Source organism: Equus quagga, chromosome 15 (assembly GCF_021613505.1).
Source record: "Equus quagga isolate Etosha38 chromosome 15, UCLA_HA_Equagga_1.0, whole genome shotgun sequence".
In the NCBI taxonomy this organism is placed as follows: Eukaryota; Metazoa; Chordata; class Mammalia; order Perissodactyla; family Equidae; genus Equus; species Equus quagga.
Window position 1 is genome coordinate 3,286,115 of NC_060281.1, and position 23,164 is coordinate 3,309,278.

The window sequence follows — 23,164 nt, forward strand, 5'->3', positions numbered from 1 at the left end:
CATCTCAAGGAACTTCAAAAAGAAGTAAACTAAACCCAAAGTTAACAGAAGGAAGGAAATAATAATGATTAGTGATGAAATAAGTGAAATAGAGAACAGAAAAACAATAGAAAAAATCAACCAAACTAAGAGTTGTTTGATAAAAATTAACAAAATTGAGAAACTCTTACCTAGACTAAGAAAAAAAAGAGATAAAACTCAAATAACAAAATTCAGAAATGAAGAGGAGACATTACAACTGATGCCACAGAAATTCTAAGGTTCATAAGAGACTACTATGAAAAATTACATGCCAGCAATTGGATAATATAAGAGAAATGGATAAATTTCTAGAAATATACAACCTACCAAGACTGAATCATGAAGAAATAAAGAAATCTAAACAGATCTGTAACAAGTAAGGAGATTGAATCAGCAATCCGAAACCTCGCTTCCTCCCAAAAAAGCCCAGGACCAGATGGCTCCACTGAAGAATTTCACCAAACATATAATGAACAATTAACACCAATTCTTCTCAAAACATCCCAAAACTCCGAAGAGGAGGGGACACTTATTTTTTGAGGCCAGCATTACCCTGATATCAAAATCAAAGAAACCACAAGAAATGAAATCTACAGACCAATATCCCTGATAAACATCAGTGCAAAAATTCTAAACAAAATGCTAGCAAAGAGAATTCAACAACACATTAGAAAGATCATACACCATGATTAAGTAGGATTTATCCCTGAGATGGAATGGTTCAACATATGAAAATCAATCAGTGTAATACACCACACTAACAGAAGGAGGGCAAAAACTATAAGATCATCTCAACTGATGCAGAAGAAGCATTTGAAAAGTTCAACATTCTTTTATGACAAAGATTTTCAACAAATTAGGTATAAAAGGAATCTACCTCAGTATAATACAGGCCATATATGAAAACCCACAACTAACATTATACTCGACAGTGAAAAACTGTAAGCTTTCCCCGTAAGATCAGGAACAAGACAAAGATACCATCTATCACCACTTGCATTCAATATAGTACTGGAAATCCTAACTAAAGCAATTAGGAAAGAACGAGAAATAAAAGGCAACAGAAAAAGGAGCAGCAAAGTTAACTGTGTTCACAGATGACATGTTCTTAGATGTAGAAAACCTTAAAGATTCCCCAAAAATATTAGAATTAATAAACAAATTTGGCAAGGTTACAAAATACAACATCAACACACAAAAATCAGTTGCATTTCTATACACTAACAACGAATAATACAAAAAAGGATGTTAAGAAAACAACTCCATTTACAATAGTATTGAGAATTAAATACTCAGGAATTAATTTAACCAAGGAGCTGAAGACTTGTACAAAAAATACTGCTGAAAGAAACTAAAGAATATACAAATAAACGGAAAGAAATTCCATGTTCATGGATTGGAAGACTTAATTTGTTAAAATGTCCATATTACCCAAAGTGATCTACAGATTCAATGCAATTCCTATTAAAATCCCAATGGCATTTTTTGCAGAAATAGAAAAAAAATCCTGAAATTCACGTGGAATATCAAAGGACCCAACCGTCAAAATAATCTTTAGAAAGAAAAACAAAACTAGAGGCCCAAACCTCCTGATTTCAAAACACACTACAAAGCTACGGTAAATTAAACCAATATGATAATTGGCATAAAGAGAGATGACAGACACACAGATCAAAGGAGCAGAATAGGGAGCCCAGAAATAAACCATCACATATAACACATATAAAGTCAAACGATCTTTGACAAGAATGGTAAGGCTACACAATGGGGAAAGACAGTCTCTTCAACAAACAGTGTCGGGAAAACTGGATATGCACATGCAAAAGGATGAAGTTGAACTCTTACACTGCACCATATACCAAAATTAACTCAAAATGGATTAAAGACCTAAACACAAGACCTGAAACTATAAAACTTGTAGAAGAAAAGTCTCGTAATATTGAATTTGGTAATGATTTCCTTGATATGACACCAAAAGCACAGGCAACAAAAGCTAAAATAGGCAAATGATACTACATTGAACTTAAAAACTGTACAGTAAAGAAAACAATCAACAGCGTGAAAAGGTGATCTACGAAACAAGAAAGAATATTTGTAAACCATATATCTGATAAGGAGTTAATATCAAGAATATATAAAGAACGTCTAAAACTCAACAACAAAAAATAAGATTTAAAAACGGGCAAAAGACTTAAATAGACATCTCTCCAAAGAGGATACACAAATGGCCAAAAGTTTGTGAAAAGATGCTCAACATCACTAATCATCAGGGAAATGCACATCAAAACCACAATGAGATATTACCTCACATCCATTAGGATGGCCATTTTCAAGAAACCAGAAAATAAGAAGTGTTGGCAAGGTTGTGAAGAAATTGGAAGCCTTTTGCACTATTAGTGGGAATGTAAAATTAATTAATTATTCTTAATTAATTTCCATGGCAGCTGCTATAGAAAACAGTATGGAGATTCCTCAAAAAATAAAAAATAGAATTATCATATGATCCAGCAATCCCACTTCTGGGTACATATCCAAAAGAATTGAAAAGGATCTTGAAGAGATACTTGCACACCTATGTTCACTGCAGTATTATTCACAACACCCAAGAAGTGGAAGCAACCTAATGTTCATTGACAGATGAATGAATAAAGAAAATGTGGTATATACATACAATGGAATATTATCCAGCCTCAATAAAGAAGAAAATTCTTTAATTTCTCATGTCCTCATGATAGAACATTACAAAAAGACACAGAATATCTTAAAACTACAATATTTCATTGCAAATTCAGAATAGAGAAGCAAGGCTCAAAATTTAGCTCCTGAAATTGAAGAACACACACTCTTGAGGGAAATCACTGCTTCAGGTTGATTGCCTTCAGGATGTGTTGGCATAAAAGTAATTATGTTTACATTTTTCTATTATTTCCAATGTTATTTAGTTCAATTGCTTTTTCCATTTGCTTTTAATTCTTGTAATATTAGGAACTCAGATGAGTTCCACTTCCTAAATATGAAAACATTTCAGCATCATTTATCTTTATTAGGTTGTTGCACTTGACAGCAAATTCATGGGATTTTGCATTATTGAAATTTGTTCCTTTTTTAAAAGATAATTTTCAAACTACTATTGGCTTATGAGAATGTTGTTCTTCTTCATCTTTATTTTCTCTGGCACTTTAATATTATAGTGGAATTTGCATATAATTTTCGTTAGATACTTTACAATATCCTGAATGTTAATAGCTACATTATAAAGCTTTTTTTTCAGGACTATGCCTTCCATTTGTCCTACCAGGAAAACTACACGTTGCTCATATACTCAAAAGTATTACAGTTTTCCTACAAAATTGGAACCTGACTTTATTAAGAGAACCAGAAAATGGATTGTTTACAACTATTTCTTAACTCTTGGCCTTCTTGTATGCTTGGATACACATTTTTCCTTAGAGATAATTTCCATTAGATAAATTCTTAGAAGTGGCATTGCTGTATCAATGACAAGACATTTTTAACACCTCTCAATATCGTCAAATTTCCTACTGAAAGGTTATTGCAGTTAGACATTCTCACCAGCAGTATAAGAGCCCACTTGGCTGTGGGTGGTTGTTAACTCCTTGTTGTGAGTGGGGCCTGTGTGACGTGGCCTCAGCTCCCCCAAAGGACCGTCTGGCCTTGGCTGGCTAGTCTTTATCTATCAGGCCTAAAAGTGGTCATGAGGGAGAGGGAAGAGTAACAGCCTCAGGCCTTAATATCAACAGCCTGGCTTGTGGCCACCAAGTTGCTCCCAAGGCTCCTTGAGCCTGCTCATGCATGGCTATTCCCTGAGCCTTTCAAGATTTTCTGCAGAAGATACATGTGTATTCACAGTAAGGCAGAAGCACATGGTTTGCACTACTTAAGGAATTGATACTAATGAAATAGAGGCAACAAGGCAGTGGAAGAGGCCTGGTTGTGCAGACAGAAGACTTGGCTGAATTAGAACTCAGCCACCTACTAGACGTGGAATCTCGGGCAGGTCAGTGAAGTCACAAAGGGCTCAGTTTTCTCATCGGTAAAATTAGAGTTCGGATGGTAGCAACCTTTAAAGGGACTTGCAGCACTAATATCCTCTGATTCTACCATTTTGAACTGCAAGAAATTATTCTGAGGAGGAATAACAGTGCGAGGCTGAGAATAGCACATACTTAGTTTGGACTGGAGGAGAGCATATTTTCTTAAGTTGAAGGGACAATATGAATCTACTTAATTACAAAAGGGAAGACAATTGGACAATAAAATAAAAATTTCAGTTTGAAGAATAGTTAATGCATATTAGGGCAAGAGAAAAAATTCTAAATAAAAGAGTCAACATGCGAAGTTATTTCTGTCTTTGTATGAAGGAAAATTTCTAAATTTTATCTATTCAAAATGTCATGTCAAGTTCTCCTTTCTAGTCTCCATGAAGGAAATTATGCAAAGTATTGCTTTGAAAATAATTAAAGCAGTGGCTGGCCTCGTGGCCGAGTGGTTGGGTTCACGCACTCCACTTCAACAGCCCGGGGTTTCACCTATTCAGATCCTGGACGCACACATGGCACTGCTCATCAGGCCATGCTGAGGTGGCGTCCCACATGCCACAACTAGAAGGACCCACAACTAGAATACACAACTACGTACTGGGGGGCTTTGGAGAGAAGAAGAAGGAACAAAAAAAGAAGATTGGCAACAGTTGTTAGCTCAGATGCCAATCTTAAAAAAAAAAAAGATAATTCAATCAAAATATAAGATTTCTAGAAACTTAACAGAAAGTTCAACATTACTCTGTGTATAGAAAACTTGGCTCCAAAAATTTGAACAGATAATTAGTAAAATGATCAGAGAAAACTGTTTCGTGAAAATTTGGTAAATAATAGCTAAACATATAGAGCAAATTTGTATATATTTTTCATGTAATAAGAAGATATTTCCTTTCCTACTGGGTTCAAGTCACATAGTCAAATTTATACAGAAAAACAACAATATATATTTTATTCCTCTGTTCCTAAAATACCTTCATATTATAAACACTAAACTTCCATGGGCCACATTTTTAAAAATGGTTTACAGATAGGGCAGTGACATATTTCAGCAAACATTTCTTGGAACTTTACGATTTATTAAGCGCTGTTCTGGGAGTTTTGACAGTAAAGATTTAGAAGAATTAAGACAGTGCAGTTAGCAGGGTTGCTGCTTAGTAAACGTTCGTTGAGTGACTGTGCAACAAAGACAAAACCCTCGTCCTTGAAAAGGCTTCTTCTTATTTAGCAGATCTATAACTGGTACAGTCACTCACTAAAGTTTCTGGAACAATTTTTTGAAAAGGAAAAAAACAAGCCTGAGAGTGTTTAGTACTTACATTATTTTACTTTTCAAAAAATAAGAAGTAAAAGAAAATGAGAAGTAAATGCTTATCTTTCACCTTTCAAATAGTATCTGAACAACGTTTGATCCCGAGCATTCCATAGTCACTATTTCTGGTCATTGAATCTAAATATGAATACTGTTTTCCTATAGTCATTTACCTAATTATTTTATCTGTATAGAGTCTGAGTAGATACACATATTCAGGATTCTTACACAAAGGTTACTAAGGACTTCAAGGTAAAGAATATGTCAGAAACGTCAATTTTACTGCAATAGAGAATTTTTGAAGCTGGGAAGAACCTTTGAGTTCGGTCACCACAATTTAAGAAGCCAGTCACTTGCTGAGGGCTAATCTGAGTCCCTTTGAGTCACAGGTGGTATGAGGGGACCATTCTCTGCTTTACCCATTAAAACCCCCACAATGTGTCCATTAATCTGCCCATAAGCTGGAAGTGACCACTGCCTCTGCCAGGATTTAAAAAGATGTTGAAACACTAAATAAAAGCATTTTTTCTTTTTACAAAAAGGCCGATATCCCTGGATAAATTCCCAATTCCCTTAATTGCATAAATTTATGAAACTTGGAAGAGCTTGACTTCACTGGGTAAGTGAGCAAGTTCTGTGATACCACACACACCAAGATGAGTCATAATGCAACTCTGCTAGACATCTAAGAAGGAAACTAACTTACAGTCTACAGCATTTTCTGCTGAATATTTTATTTGCATTCACTATATCCCTCAGCAGTAAATAGGGTGACTATTGCACATGAAGCGGCTTCTATTTTAAAGTGGAGCTGCAGGCAGACAATGGCTGAGTTACTGGACAAGCTCATAAAATTCTTCTTGTGTTAAATTGAAATGAAAACCCAAGTCATCTGATTTTAAGTTAGTCTAGTCTAGAATTCTGGAAGGATCAGCTTTACACAAAAGAACTCCCTATGGAAGGACATGTCTAACTTTGATTATCTGGGTACTTTTAACTCTGGCACATTTCTCCTCAAATTAACATCATACACAAAGAGAGAGGCAGTGTAACTACAAATCCCACTTTGTCTGTGAGTAATTGTACATACCAATGTGTTTTAATAAAACCAGTGGAAAAGCTGAGGGCAAACTCATCAGTTTTGAAAATTTGCTATTAGTAGGAGAAAACCAAACACAAACCTATTCAAATTCAGCAAGCCCAAATTCCATCCAGAGACAAAGGGCGTTAAAGAAAGCCAGACTTCCGATAGTCATGTCTGTGGTTGAAGGAGACCCCATTGCACGGAGAGGGACTCCCCATGACTCACCAACCATCTTAACAATGCACTGTGCGCAGAAAGATTTCCTCCAAAGAACACTCACTAGTCACTGCCGCTTCCTTGGGAGGCCTTTTTCTGCCGGACTGAACTCTAATTGTTTTTATTTATTAGACCATTCGTTATGCCCCTGGTATAACTGCACACATCGTTCACAGCCTCTCCTCTTGAAAATGTGAAGCGTTATTCATGAGGCTGTGAGTAAGAGCTCACTGTACGTGGCTGTGTTTAACTAAGACCCAACTTGTCTCACTCCTCCAAAATGAGGTGGGCTGGAGGAAACAGGTCATCATGAGTGATAGCATCATTATCCACACAAATGTGAGTGATGTTTTCAGTGAGGTCTGTTAAAGCAGTTAAGACAGTAGAGCAAATACGTTAAGGTTGGTGGAATTACTATTTGTAATTGTTTCTTTTAATGTCTGAGGGAAAGAAATCAATGGATTTCTTCCAAAAATAGTCCTCTAATTGAACAATAGCATTTCTGCTTAATGTGGTAGTAACTGAATATTTACTCAGAAGCCAACTGAGATCCTGTGCAAATAAAGAACAAAACCATGTATTCCGAGTCATCATGACTCTCCTCTAATTTAACGTAACGTTGACGAACGGTACCATGACGTACAAATAAAAAGAGGCAGATTAATTTTTAAACGACCCATTCTGTTACAGAGACTTGAGGTTTTTCTTTTTCTGATTTTTTTTCTCAGTCTTAAGGCAAGTCGTGATTAGTTACAAAAGAATTGCAGGGCTATAATCAGAGACCAAATTGTCTTTTCTAGTTGCTTTGAAATGCATAATATGCTAATAAGCTATTCATTAAATCAGTATTTTCTATTTCATTTAAGAAAAAGCCCTTTGTATTACCAAAGCTTGTTTGACTGTTTTCACAGAATGAGCTATAATCACATTTTTTGAATAATTTACGAAGATTACAACAGCCGTATTACTTTGTAGCTTACCTCAGAGTGGGCAAAATTAGATCCAAGTTTTTGTACAGGACTGCTCCAAGAACAAATACCGAGGATTCATCTAATTCTAGAAAAAATAAAATTAAGAATTAGCAAAACATCAAGAAAAATACTGTGTCTTATAAAACTTGAATCTATTAATTACAAGGGGATTCCAGGATTTGCTGATGCAAAGCTGGGTAGAAGAAATGCCTTCCTAACCATGCACGGGGCATGTCGGCCCCACCCCCCACATTAATTACAGCTCTAGAAGAGGTTTTCAGCGGTTTTGTGTCCTTCATCATGCCAAAACAAGAAGCTGCTTTACTTGCAGCTAAGGAGTTTAAATTCCCAATGATGGGGGAAAGAGAGCCAGTTCTCTTCTGTAGCAAAATCTCCCAGGCAAGAATTAAGACCACAATGCGACTGTTGAAAATAGCCATTAATTTTAGAGGCCACTGAAGGTGTTCTTAAAACTTAATTTTTTCTTAACTTTATTTTTCTATACCAAAATAATATCTTCAAACCAAAGCAAATATGAGGCAGAAATATAAATGACTTTGCATGGAAAACACAATGTGTTTCCATGCCTAAAGTTAAAATATGAGGCCACATGCTGTACACTGGACAAAGACTGCCCATTCTGAAACTTAACCACGGCAGGCTCAGGTCTATAATTTGTACTCATATTTTTTTCATCTTAATAGATCCTTTCCTCCAGTGAATTCAGAAATTTAAAGATGAAATGTAAGTTTTCTATATTCATAAAATTAGTTTAGAATCATAATTGCAGTCTTTCTAAATTGTTTAATATATGGAGATTTACGCCTAACGTTTTATTAAATGATCTTATCAGAAATGTGTGGTTTACAGCTCAAATTATCTCACATATTTACCTTTTGATGACACTGGAGTGAAAATGCTTTTTGGAATGACAACCCTATCTTCTGAGTTTCTTGCCCAGTCAACCATTCCCTTCCGTCCCTTCATGGGGAAGTTGATGTCTGTTAGAACAGAGGCTGCAGGAAGCTTCTGAATGCTAGCCACTATTAAAAAAGAAGGAATAATGTCAACTAAAATCTTTCAGTGTAACCAAACTTGATCAAATTAAACCTTGCAGTATATTCAAAATAAAGTTTCAAGTCAAAATTATTTAGCAGAGCTACAAAAACGACTTATTTCTTATTATCAGACAATATTCACTAAGATTGCCGATTCTTTTACTTGTCAATCTAGGTCTTTGTTGCTTTCAGTGGGAATCATACAATGATGGTCAATGATGGGGTGAATATTCTCAGAGTACAGATAGCTGGCGCCATACTGGTTGTTCACAGTTGGCCTCCTTCCCAATTGCTAGAAGTCCACACTGTATTCTTTGGCAAATATTTTGATTAACACACCTGATCCATAGGCTGAAGTTTGCATTAAAATTTGAACTTGGTCTTCAGAACGAATTTTCCGCACTTACATCTGAACATTGTCTTTAGAACAAATTTCCCATGGATTAGATGGGGTATGATGAAGACATGGAAAACAAAGCCATTTTGTTCTGGGAGACAGAACTGTCAGAATTCAAATAATGAAGCACCAATAATGCCATAACTACAGAGCCAATGTAATATGCAGAAATATCCAACAAACTGATTAGTAATAACAAAAAATTCTTAAAACATACACCCACAATTGAAAGTAATAAATGTATATATGTGAATGGAGAATTCCGTCTTTACTTGCAGTAAATATTTTCACTTATATTGAGAAAATTAATGAATATATGTTTACTAATGTCTGAATATATTTTTATTACATATATTCAATATTTTATTATTATTATATATACACACACACATACAAAATTACATATAATAAAACTATGATGATAAATCCTTAAGGACTTATTGATTATACACGTTTTCAATTAAGAAATGCAATTTGTATAACTTTTACATAGATCTGTACTTGTTCCCTATTAGTTTCAGGTGTCCCATGGAAGATTAAAATGGAAAGATGATGGGGAGACTCTGAAAGCTATCACAATAGGAAAGCTAAAGTAAGTAACAATTAGGCTCCTCATGAGTGGATTTCATTCTAAAGAAACTTGTAACTTAAATCAGGAGAGGATGAAAGTAAGAATTTAACAATGTTAGTTGTAATTACTGCACCACTGACTCAGTTCCAAATTAAATTGGTTATGTATTCTTGTCCTTTATTAAATCTCTTTTAAGCTATTATACACGTCCACTATCAGCATAGGATGGAATTTCATTTGGCCTGTAGTTTGACATAATAAGCTTAGAAGAGGATTTGGTAACTAAATGTTGAAGGAAAGAGTGCCCTGGGTAACGCATAACTTAGTTACAGATGTTAAATGCTGTTTTTGTATAACATCTCTAATTACTTTAGCTTCTTTTATCTTTCAAACAATATAGTCTTTGTTGTTCATAAATAACCCAGTTCACATGTCCTAAAGGGTCCAGATCCTCCACTGCGTGTAGATGGACAGATCATCACATTGGCAGCACATTCTTTCTCAAGGGTCCCTGAGCTTGATTCAATATGCAAACGAAGTCCACCTACTTCCAAATTCCTTGATGCTGGCTTTGATTGTCTTGGTGTTTAGAGAAAATTTATTTCACCTCTCTGCTCTAAAAACTGATGGAAAGAAATGAAGATTTTTCTGACTGTCACATAACTGGTTTCTATTATAAAGGAAAATAAATGAGAGATAAATTGTTGGGCCCTGAGGTCTAAGAATTCTTCTGTTTCTACACACATTGGATAGAAAACAAATAAATGAACAAAAAGAAGAAATAACAAATGGAGAAAGCATATTCTGTACAAACAATATATCACTTTATCCTGAATAAATGTTAGTCTAATATCATATTCTTAAATATATAAAAATGATATAATTATACATGCATGCATGAATGAAATGCATTCATCCTTCAATTAGAGGCACATTGGCTGTTATGACTATATAGATTAGATCGTACTTTTGAACAAAGTCTAGGTAAAGGAATAGAAAAATCAATTAGGATCACTACTTAATTTATGCAAGAAGTCCTTTGAATTGCATAGTCTTGAGCAAAAGGAGCAGATAAAAATAAACATTTATTCATAAATTTTAGTAGAAATGTAGTTCTTAAAGTATGATAATATTTTCAACAAACACATTATAAAGAAGGCTTTGACTTCATAGACTGATGAGATTCAAATGCTAGCCTTCAAAATGTCAGTACATATGTTCTTTAAAATAAGCAGTACTTCAAATTGTACATCTTTACCTTAAATCTACCTAGGAAGATGCCTAAGATGACATTGTGGTTCTCCATGACCCTGCAGTGATTAATAAGAAAACCCATTTCCATACAGCAAAAATAACTTAAAGATGACTTTTATTTTCTCCTTTTTTCAGTCCCTATATGAGACATTTGGACCAATCCAGCCCTCAATGCCTTCCCTTCTTTACCCAGTTTAACTGTTCAAAACCCTCAGGTAAAATTTAGATACAGTTATGGTCTTTAGGGATCTGGGGAGCTCGCATGTTAAGTGAATACCATAGAGGTAAGATTAAAAAACAAATGCCTTAAACTCTGTCTAGGGTAACGATGTGTCCGGTGCTGACAAAGGGACATAAATGCAAAGCATAAGTGCACAACCTACATACTTTGCTTCTGTCAAATTGCTGCATTAAAACCAGCCTTTGTGGGTGTTTAGATGATAGAGCATCTTTCCTCAAAAATTGAGAAAACATCTTTCTTACTGAAGATTAAAGTGCTTAGAAGAAACTTCAAAGGACACAGTGTCCCTGAACAAAGAGGCACATCTTCATGTTCCAAGAATTACCCTAAATTCACTGTATCGTGTTTTCATTATAACACTAGATTTGATTTCTTATGCAATAAAAATAGGTGACTCACCACTGATAAACCTTGGAGCAAAACCAGCTGCACTTTCATTTTGCATTTTTAATACTTTCCTTTCGAATTTGGATATGCAGCATAAAATTCCTTTGAGAGCATCACGTCTGTTATTGGCCAAGCTCTCAAAGGATTCGGGTTCAGTATAGATTTCTGCTCATCGGAAAGTATAAGGCAATTTTTGCAGATGGGTCAAAAAGCAGATGAGCCTTTTGGTTGGTTGTTTTTGCTTTTTGGTAACCACTGAGCCCTCTGTTGGTTTATCAAAGCAGTATCGTGCTTCTAACCTTGTTCCTGAGGAAAATCATGAGGTTTTAGCCCTTGGTCCTCATTGAGGTCCCGGAGGATGAAGATTCTGTCTTACTCATCCTTGTAATGTGAATAGTCCACACACAAGTTAAAGTTAGTTAATTTGATACATCAGTTGCATCATGGACAAGAATGAAAGGCATGTGGAAGGAAACACTGAGAGCAAGAGTGAATGGAAGAATGCAGGAATGAGCAAAATGGGCAAGTGAGGGCCAATATAGGTAAGTGGCAGTTTACCAGAGGGGCTTAAATGTGGACTCTGTATCTGGGCCCTGGATTCAGGGGATGAAGTAAGTTACTACATGTCAAGAGTGAGAGTCGGGTATCTAGAACAGTAGCTGGAGCACAGGTGATCCTATGGAAGTGATGGCTATCATCATTAGAGTCGGTTTTCTCACTGTCAGGTTCAAGGGAAGGACCTCCCTGTGTGTTCCATATTTTGCATCAAACATCCTTTTTTGGTTGTCCTTCAGTGACCTTAGGCATGAGATTACTATGGAAAACTTTATGTTGAATATATTCGGATAACCAAAGGCAGGAATTGCACTTAAAAGAAACAGAGCTCATCTTTTAGAACTTAAATGTAGCACCTAGGGAGTTGAACGAGAGTTCCTTTTTACTCATTCTCTCTCTTCCTCCCTCCCTTCCTTCCTTGCTTTTTTCTGGTAGATTCTGCCAGATGGAAGGGGCTGCCCTCTCTGGCTATTTGGTCACACAAGATCAGCCAGGTTAAAAATCTATTGCCTCAATGGAGAAAGGAACTGACTGCATCATGAATGACACACTTAGTATTCCCATTGCAGCCAAGGCCCCAGACTGCAAAGAGAACTTCAAAAGCTCTACTTTTAAGCACTGACCTAAGTGCTTAACGCAGTGACTCACATTCTGTAAATGAGCAGAGGAAACTCCTAAGGGAGGTCACCTCATCATCATAAACACACGTAGAGGGGACAGAAGAAGAAGAGTAAGAGAGGCCTTCAAAGCTGTCCTTCTCACTGTTTCCTTACATGGATGTTTCTGGTACATTGAAAGTTTGCATCATTTTTCACGTTGATTCAGAGAGAACAGCTTACAAACTGGGTATTGACTCATCAATATTAGAAAATTGGCCAGTGATCAAAATGGAATTGCTTGGGGAAAACATCACTCAATATTGCTAGGTGGTCACCTGTACAGTTTTTAAATCCTGTAAGAAAAATACGGGAGGGAGGGAATGATGCATTGCATCTGTGTGTTAGAGCGCAACTATTAATTTTGTTTGTAGACCCACAGCCAGCACACACGGGCTGAGCAAAGCCTGCATGTGGTGTGATCCCTGGCATTTAGTACTCTGGCTCTCTAGTCTTTTCCTTCCACATGACTTCCATTCTTGCCCATGATGCAACAGAAGAACAGTGGTTATCAAAAGGGAATACTGATACATGTATACATACTTTAATTTGTCCAGCATAATCTTTATGTTCTAACATCTTTATGAAAAATCTCATTTTAGAATTCTTCAACGGTGGTTTACAGGAAACAGACAGACGGACAGATTTTTAGGTGCTCTTCTCCCCATCCTGCCTCTCCCATTTACTGTTTCCTTTCCCGAAAGGCTAGGATTGGATGGTGAGGGTCCCTCACTTCCCAGGCAACAAAGCTGGGAGACAGGGGCACCTGCAAGGACCTGGTGCTCTAGATGGCTCCATCAGTCAGTTCAGTCTCCACCACCCACTCACCCCCACCGAGTGTAGGATCTCCAAGTCCAGAAGCGCACAGAGATGTAGATGAGAAACATTCTCCCCACTAGGAGTTTACAGATTTTTTTTAAGAGAAAAAGCAGAATCCTCTGATATTTAAAAGTAGACAAACTAGATAGACAGTCAGGAAAGTAGCTATGTAGCACATCAAGGATACTTTTTTTCAACTTGTGAGTCTTGAATGACCTATTATATATATTGAAATTTTAAATAATTAACCATTTTGGATATTCCTCTCCAGCATCAAAATTTTAAAAACTTGTAAATTATTTGTGAATCATCAGCTTCAGATTGTGTTTTTACCCATTAGCCGTCTCAAAGCCTGGGAGCCTCTGCCCAGGAGGGCACGCTCCTTCCTGCTCGTGGTCTAGTGCTCTCTGTGGAGGATCCCCTCAGCTTCTTCTCGGGTGCCCCCTACCTCTCTGGGAGGGTTCACCACGCAGAGGCACATGGTGCAGCTGCACCATACACATGACTTTTTTCAAACTGAGCTGTCTGAACCAGGAATTGCCAACCAAAACCCACAGGTCAAACCTGTCTTGTCAGCTATTTTTGCATGGTCTGCAAGCTAAAAAATGGTTTTCACATTTTTAAATGGTTGAGAAAATAAAAAGAAGAATAACATTTCTTGACGTGTAAAAATTAAATGAAATTCAAAGCTGTGTCCACAAATAAGGTTTTACTGGAACACAGCCAGGTCCATCATTTCCATGGAGCCTAGGGCTGCCTTCACTCAACAGGCAGAGCTGCACGGTTACAGTGGGGACTGTGTGGTTCACAAACCTGAAATTTTACTCTCTTGCCCTTTACAGAAAAAGTTTGCCTCCCTCTGTTTTACACATACATTGGAGAAGCTATTTTTTGCAATTTTTCTTTAAAGAGGAAAACATTCTAAAAGCATTTTAGTTTCTGCACTTTTTCTATCTGTTGAGTGTTCTTTCTGACTACCCTTTTCTTTCTATGCTACAAGAATATAGCGAGGGAAATTGAAGCTGATTATACCAATTTCCTTTCAGTTTTTTAAACGGATATGTTTTGTGGACTTTTAGAAACAGGCACTTTTTATAATTGTTCATCTTCTCTATCCAAGTAGTTCACGATTTTGCCCCTAACATAAATACAAAATAAAATGTGATATGGGGATCATTTTCGCATGTATACCTGAATAGAAAAAACAAGTCAATATAGAAAATTCTTTAAGAAATAAATTCTTCCTTTTCTCCTAACCAGTGAAATTAGGAATATAATTCCTGCAGAGGAAGAAGCACTAGATGATAATTACCCAGGTATAAAAAAAAAGAGAGCATTTGTATATGCAACATTATTGACTTTCTTTTCATATGTGTATATGTGTCTGTATGATATATTGTTTTTGATATTTAAGGGTGTTTAAACCTTACTAGAGAAATAAGTCAGGAACCTACGAGGAGTTAGGCACCAACACAAGCAGGAAACAACAACAGAAGTCAACAACTCCCAAGAGAGTGAAGCATCTATTCCCAGTGGTAATAGCATTGAATAGTACTGTGACCTGATGAGACAAAAGTGATCATGGTCGACTGAAGAGTTCATTCTGGACATTCACCCCTCCAACAAACCTCTACTGAGCCCTGGGAGTGTTCCAAACACTGCCCTCCCACCAAGGACCTAGCAAGTGAGCATGAGACACAAAGTCTTTGCCCTTAAAGAGCTCATGGTCTAGTGGGGATGCACACAACGGGTAAATGAACAAACAATTCAGGGGGCATGAAAGAAACAACTGATGCAATGGAGCATGGTTGGTTGGCCAAAGAAGCTTAGTCTCTCTGAAGGTACAATCTAGGGTGTGGTTTGATGGTTGAGTCTGAGCTAAGGGGAGAGGAAACTTCCAGTGCAAACCTGGGGCCTGGAAAAGGTCTGTGATGTTCCAGAAGTATCAGAATAGTAGTGTCTCAGTAGGAGGAATGAGAAGAACAAAGGAATGAGATGAGAAACTTAATATGTCCTAGGGAAATATTTAATAGGTCAAAAAGACTTAGGTGGCAAAGTAGTAGGAGACAAGGCTGAAAATAACACGCTAGGCTAAAAGATCTAGAAATCTGGAGAACGATCAAATTTAGCATTTGGAGATATAAATCAGATGCCTTCTAATTAGAAGTAATAGTTGACAATGTGGATATGGATAATTTCTCCTAAATAGAGAACACAATGGACAGATTTTTTTCATTCAATAGATATTAACTGAGGAGCTATTTCATGCCAAGCACAGTTCTGGGCACTGGAAATACATCAGTCAACAAAACAGTTCAAGTCCCTGCCCTCATGGGACCAGCACAGTATCTGGGGATAGACAGACAAGGAACAAATAAATACAACCACATAGAACATCAGTAATGATAAATGATGTGAGAGAAAATGATGAGTGGGGTCGGGAAGCTTTACTAAACAGGGAAAGCTTCCTTGGTAAGTTGGCATTTGTGCAGACACCTGAAAAAAGTGAGATGGTGAGCTATGCGGATTTGGAGAAGACGACAGAAAAAGTTGAGAAATGCAGTTCAGGAAAGGCTCATTTTTAAAGGGTAAAGAGAAAGAAACAGGGAAAGACATCAAAAATGAATGGAGACGTAGAGACAGAGAAGAAAATCACAACAGTAAAGTAACTCAGGAACAGAGAAATGTGTTTTAATAATGACAGAATGACTTTATAAGGAGTCAAGGCTTTATAAAGATTATGGAGATGGGTCATTGGTTTAAAAAAACAAAAACTATACTCTAAAATTAGGTTAGGGCCACGCTCTATTGGCAAACTTTTTCTATAAAGGGCTAAAATAGTAAATATTTTCAGCTTTGTGGGCCATCAGGCCTTTGCTGCAACTACCCACCTCTGCTAGTAGGATGTGAGAGCAGCCACAGACAATTCATAAAGCAATAATCATGCAAGAAAATATGGTATTAAATCATATAAGAAAAACTATCTTATGTGACCAATATTGTGGTTCTTTAATTCAACAAATGTTTATTGGGCAGAACTTTTGACTCCTGCCACCCAAGCACTTTGTTCCCCCGTGTCCCCCATCTTAATAGAAGGTGCCAAGTACTCAGACGTTCAAGCCAAGATCCTAAGTAAGTGTCGTTCTGTACTTCTGGCTCTCCTCTGCCTCCTAAGGCCCCTCCATCAACACATCCTCTCAGTCTTCTCTCTAGAATGTGCCGTAAATCCCTGCACTTCCTCTGTCTCCATCCCATGACTATCTAGAAGCCACCAGAACCTCAAACCAGAGCAGACTCAAGAGCAGTCTGACTGGCCTTCTTGTCTCTACTTTTGTTCCCTGAATTCCTTCTCTCAGAAACCAGACTTATCTTTTAAAAATATAAATCAGATCATGTTGTTCCCTTCCTTGAAGTAATTAGATAGCTTGCCCTTAGAATAAAATCCAAATCTTATGCCACAGCCTCAAAGGCTCGGTGTGGTTGGCTCCTGTCTGTCTCTGCAGTCACATTACGCATGACTGTCGGCTTTGCTCACCCTGAGCAAGCTGCACAAGTCTTTTCTTTTCTACCACAGGGCTTTTCCTCTCTAACTAGAACATTCTTCTCCATTCTTAATCATTGAGTTTCTGCCAAATTACTTTTTCCTTAGCTTGGTCTGTCTTGACCTCCCCATATAAGGAAATCCAACTCCCTCCCATTGCTCTCTATTACATCATCCTGTTTATTTTCTTTATGGCCCTATTCACCGTTAAATTGTCCAGTTTATATAGGCTTGTTTATTATCTGCCTCCCACATTGGACCATGGTCTTCGAAAGGAAAGGAACTGTCCCTATTTGCTGTTGTATGATAGGACCCTAACAGAGTGGTTTGACACCACTTCACATACTTTTTTAATGAACGAGGTTTACTAACTGCTCACTAGGAGGCATTGGGATTTAATGTGATACCTCTGGGCCCTGGGGACAAACAGACTTAGTTTTCCAATTATTTTGTGACTTTGACAAGTCATTTAATTGCCCTTCAGTTTGACCATCTGTAAAAATCAATAGCCTTTCAAGAGGATGAAGCCAGACAGTTAGCTCATTCCCTAAACACAATAAGACACAATAGATGCCAATTTCCTTTTATCTTTCACCTCAACCATTCTCTGCCTTGTGGAAAATACTGTGGAAGATCCAAAATTAAAAAGGAAAAAAACCCTTATATAGAAAGAGATTACAATCTAGTGAGACACGGTTTCACTCCAATAGTTAAGCATGGGCAGAATTGGTATAAAGAACTTTTCTTATGAACTCCAAAGATGTCTACTTGAGCTGTTCAATTGAATGTCTTCAGGCATCTCAATCACAGTATATCTGAAGCTTAACTCTTGATTTCCACCCACTCTTCATCAAAATACTCTTTCCCTGTGCCATCTTTCTCATCTCTATAAAGGGTACCTCCATCCACCCTCTTCTCAAGACAGAAAACAGCCAGTTATCCTTGACATGTCTACATCCTCATCCCCAGAATCTAGTTCATTACTGTGCTTACTGTTTCTCTTCCAAAGCATAGCTTAAAGCTGCCTCCTTATCTCCACTTTGACTACCACACAATAGTCCATCAGATCTTGCCTAAGTTAAACAACTCACTATGTTCACTGCCTCCATTATTGCTCCTTTCTTATCCACTCTCCCCAACTGCAGTGAGAATATTTTTTTTTTCCCTTTTTCTCCCCAAAGCCCCCCAGTACATAGTTGTGTATTCTTCGTTGTGGGTTCCTCTAGTTGTGGCATGTGGGACGCTGCCTCAGCGTGGTCTGACGAGCAGTGCCATGTCCGCGCCCAGGATTCGAACCGACGAAACACTGGGCCACCTGCAGCGGAGCGCGCGAACTTAACCACTCGGCCACGGGGCCAGCCCCTGCAGTGAGAATATTTTTAAAGCAGAGTCGAACCATGTCACTCCCCAGTGGTTTCCTGTTACACTTGTATAAGATATAGAATCATTTCCAGGGTCTCCATGACCCACTCCTTGACATCCTCTTCCATGTTAGCTCATCACTTTTCCCATTAACAACCGCTCTCCAGTCAAACTCACATTCTCTTACTTCATACCAACTCCTCCCTTGGCTAGCTCCTACTCAACCACAGGGTCTTGGCTTAAATGACAAGGAGAACTTTCTAGCGCTGAGCAACCACTGCTCCCATATCTAAGTTAGGAATCCTGATAAGTCTCTCTTCTTCATATCATTTACCACAATTTAAATTATATCTATGTACCTATTTATCTACCTATATATATTTTGGTTTTAAAAGTTCTTTTTCTTTATATTACATACAACAATACAAATTATCTATTCATTCATTTATCTACATAAGTTTTATATTTAAAAACTTAACATTTTCCCCACCACAGTGTGACCTCCATAAGGGAAGAGACCAGGCACGTGTGGCTCATCTTCTGAGCCAAGAGGATAGTTGGTACCTGGCAGGCACCTACTAAATATTGATTTAATATGATGAGTGAAGGAAGAAATGGAAAGTAGGACTAATTCTAACCGGGGAGGAGGACTGGGCCAGGTCCAGTGCATGACTTCAAGATAATGTAGATGAGAACGAGGAGGTGGTTTCAAGTTGTTCATAGAATTTTAGCCATTTCATCTTACCAAAAGGAAACCATAGGCCCTCAGCCTTTTGCAAAATAAGGAGAACTGAGGTTAGACAGGTGCCCAACCAAATGTAATCATCTGATGAAAGAGGAGAGACAGACAGCAGCAACAGAAGCCACATTTCCTGAGCACCTAAGTGACGGCACGGGTCATTACTTCCGCTGACCCTACCGTACACTCTGAACCAGCACAATTAATCCCACTTTATAGAGTAGTTTTGGATCATTATGCTGCAAAAACAACCTTTAGATACTAACGACATTACAGTAGAGATTCAGGAGTTTACAGTTAGAATATAAACAAACTAATTTTGTTGAAAAAAATTAATACATGAGCTCTATATTTGTGAACATCACTTCTTCCCCATCAAAGTCAGATAACAGTTTTGGTCTTTGGATCATAAAACAAAATAAGCCCCCCCAAAATCCCCAAACAAACAATAGTTTACTCTTCCTCCCCAGACACGTGCATACACAAACTCATAAAGGCACACACTCTAAGATTAAGTTGAGGGCTCTATTTTACTACAATAATTTATATGCAGTTAAAAAGGGCATACCAATCATTCACAATTTTCTCCACCTATGCAGTTTAAATTATATTACACTATAATGTATTTACTTTTCTAATAAATTGGTATTTAAAAAGTAAATATCCCATATGTCTAATATGCTGTTTTTGAAATATTATAGATTTTTTTTAGAATAAATTTTAAAGCTGATAGAGGTTATCCTCTTTAACAAGAATATTATTACACTTTACGTAAAATGAAGAAAAAATTGGAGGACTTAGGGAAAGTTAAAAGAGAATTAATCAGGCAATGAGTTTGGAGAAAGTGCAAGAAGACTGCCTAGAAAAACGAGAAAGGGCAGTTAATGCTCTCAAATAACGGAGACAGAGTCTTCAAAAGGAGGAAGGTTCATATTTCAAAAAGTAATAAAGTAGCCCACATGGATATGGAAGTTGATTATTAAAACATTTTGTAGTGGCAAAGAAAATGTTTCAGTATCTTAATATTAACTATATTCCTCTGGATTCGTACTGCATTTTAGAACCTTATTAATAATTTCAATGTGTCAGGCTTCATTTGATTTCAGAACATGTATTTGGATACATAACCTATTATCCAGTGAAAATCATTCCCTTATGAACTGTACAGTCGATACAATTACAACATTCTATTTTGTAGTTATCAGCTAAACCTTGAATAAAATACTGTCCAACAAATAAAACTAAACGTCCTTTAAAGCTTGTTATTATTGGATTTTCAATTCAGTTTAACTTATCAAAAAAACTTCATTTTTGACGTAATTTTAAAATCCCTCTAACTTCCCCCTAAGCCCATGGTACGAAGTTTAAGGGTATCTAAAACAACTGCATTTCAGGTGCAAACACTGATTAACAATACACACAAACACACTCAGGCACCCTGCTCTCTTACATTCATATGCCACACACCCAAACAGAAGATCAATGAAAGAAAACACATTAACTAGCCACATAAGTATTTACAATCGTAAAGTTAAAACTCTTCATATGAAAAATTGAGTAGGTTAAAGCAGAAAAATATTTTTGACTGCTCAAAAGACACTAATTAAGGACAAAAGAGAATGCAGGAGGCTATAGTAATGCTACAGAATTATTTGATGCATCTATAGAGAGAACTTGTCAGCAGTGGAGATCTAGAGCTTAAGGTCCCATTCTCTCACATCGTGGCCTGGGTTCGTGTGCCAGTCACGGAACCCCTCACCGGTTTGTTGGTTGTCATATTGTGGTTGTGTGTTACTATGATGCTGAAAGCTATGCCACTGGGGTTTCATTTACCAGCTAGGCCACTCATGGTGGCCAGGTTACAATGGAGCTTCTAGACTAAGGCAGACTAGGAAGAAGGACCTGGTCATCCACTTCCAAAACAACTGGCCATGAAAACCCTATGAACAGCAGTGGAGCATTGTCTGATAGAGCGCCAGCAGGTGAGAGGATGGTGCAAAGAGACTAGGACGTGTGCTGCTGTGCTGTACACAGGGGCGCTAGGACTCAGAATCCACTCTGTGGCACTAACAACAAGTAGAAATAATTGATACGATTTTGCAGATTACAGGCGATGGATTACACGTTAAGGGGCAGAAATTATAAAATTAAAGCTGAAAACATTCCTCTGTGCGAATCATTCAAAGGAGCCAGGATATGACTAATGACAAATAAATACGAGGAGGAGAGGAGCAGCTTCTTAAGACTGCAAAGCACACATACTGTTGAAGGGTTTGCAGGCTTTCGTGTCATTACAGCACAGAAGACAACTGTGTAACAAACTCATTTTAAAATAGACACAGCGGCAACGGCTTTCTAGATGTATTTATATTATCTGCCTAGAAGTCTGGAATCCAGGTCTGCTTTGTGAAATAAACAATAAGTGTACTATTGAGACTAAAAAGAAAAAGAAAAACTTAGGGTATTAAATTCAGGTAGAAACTTTAGAAGTTCCCTAGAGGAGCAGACCATGGCTGCGGGGATTGAGTGACCCGACCCAAGTCACACACCCACACAGTAGCACAGCTCATATTTGGCCCTATATTCGTCCACTACCAATTATTGAGGGCCTATTACACGCCAGGTGCTAAATACACATTATCTTTCATCTTTACAATAGCTCTTCAGGGAGGATATTATTATCTCCTCTTTAGAAAGGAACAAACTGAGAGACTTAGAGATGAAATAACTTGCGGAAGGTCAGTTACTAGTGGAATAGCCAAAGTTTGCAGCCAATTCTAGCTTCAAAGCCAGCATGTTTTCCTAGATACAAAATGGCACCCCTGCTTGTATTGTCATAAAGAGCACCAGTCTTTAATCTGGTCAGAGTTTTCAGTTGTCAAATTCAGATGAGAACCTATTTATTTGGAATTCAGGGAAGGAAGCAATGGAGAAGAGGAATAATTTAGCACAGAATTTTTGGTACAATAAAATAAAATAAGACTTTTGAAAAGGTGAAACCGTAAAAATAGAAAAAATGAAAAAGTTGTTAGAAGGGAATCTGTCTCTTCTCTCTTCACTAGTTATTGTTATAGAGGCAGACCACTATTGCCATAGAGATAAGCAATCACTGCTATAGGGACGGTCAAAGTGGAATTGTGTTTCATATTCACACAAACTCACAGCAACATCCTTCTAATTCAGTCGAACAGCCAAACCAGAAGGAAGGCATGCAGAATGTCAGTTTCAGTAATTTCAAATCCTCATTGCATAAATCACTAGAGAGCAGAGGTATTATTTTATAACATTCAAATTTTGTTTTCAGCTGGTTTTAGATTTTATGGTTCTATTTCGGCCTGTCAGTGTGAGTCTACCAGATTCTGAAGGAATTAATCTCAAACGGAAGAACCAAGAGGCATTGGGAAGAGCTATCATTTCAACAACTTTTAGATGTGATGTCTCCCGGGAACTGGGAAGTCATTCAGTTTCCCACACAGCCCCTCTGCTGATCCCATCTCTGAAAGCCTTTCCCTAGTTGGAGTTCTCTTCCATATCTCTCAAACTGAGGTCAAACACCCATCCCCTTACACAAAGCTCCTCTTCAGAGTTTCCCTAGGTCACAGAAGTCATGGGCAACTTCTTTGCAGAAACTCATGTTCTTTATAGGGAATAATTAAAGAAATCTCAGACCCAAAAGGTCTGTAGTTAGGTCTATGTGTCAGCACGTGAGAAACTCCAGAATTCTCAGTCTGTATTCTCACCAGGAATCTTAATTTTTGAAATTGTGGTCTTCTATTTCAGGACAGCTTTCACAATCCACATCCACTACACCAAGGTGTACTGCTAAAACACGCATCTTCACCATGGCTGTTAAATGCACTTCATCCTTTAGGCTTTAAACTCTTTGCTCATAGATGTGCATAGCTATAGCAGAAGTTGACCT

General features: G+C 37.4%; 1 protein-coding gene across 5 annotated transcripts in view; it reads right to left on the reverse strand.

Moving 5' to 3' along the window:
* The window catches only part of ADGRB3 (adhesion G protein-coupled receptor B3), a 643,872-nt gene that overhangs the window by 276,536 nt on the left and 344,172 nt on the right, over positions 1-23,164 (reverse strand). For all 5 annotated transcript variants that reach the window (XM_046638989.1, XM_046638988.1, XM_046638987.1 and 2 more), the window contains 2 exons: positions 8,556-8,705; positions 7,672-7,747 (listed from right to left, as the gene is read on the reverse strand). In XM_046638989.1, coding sequence (XP_046494945.1) covers positions 7,672-7,747; positions 8,556-8,705 — 226 coding nt within the window. The remainder of the gene's footprint in view (positions 1-7,671; positions 7,748-8,555; positions 8,706-23,164) is intronic.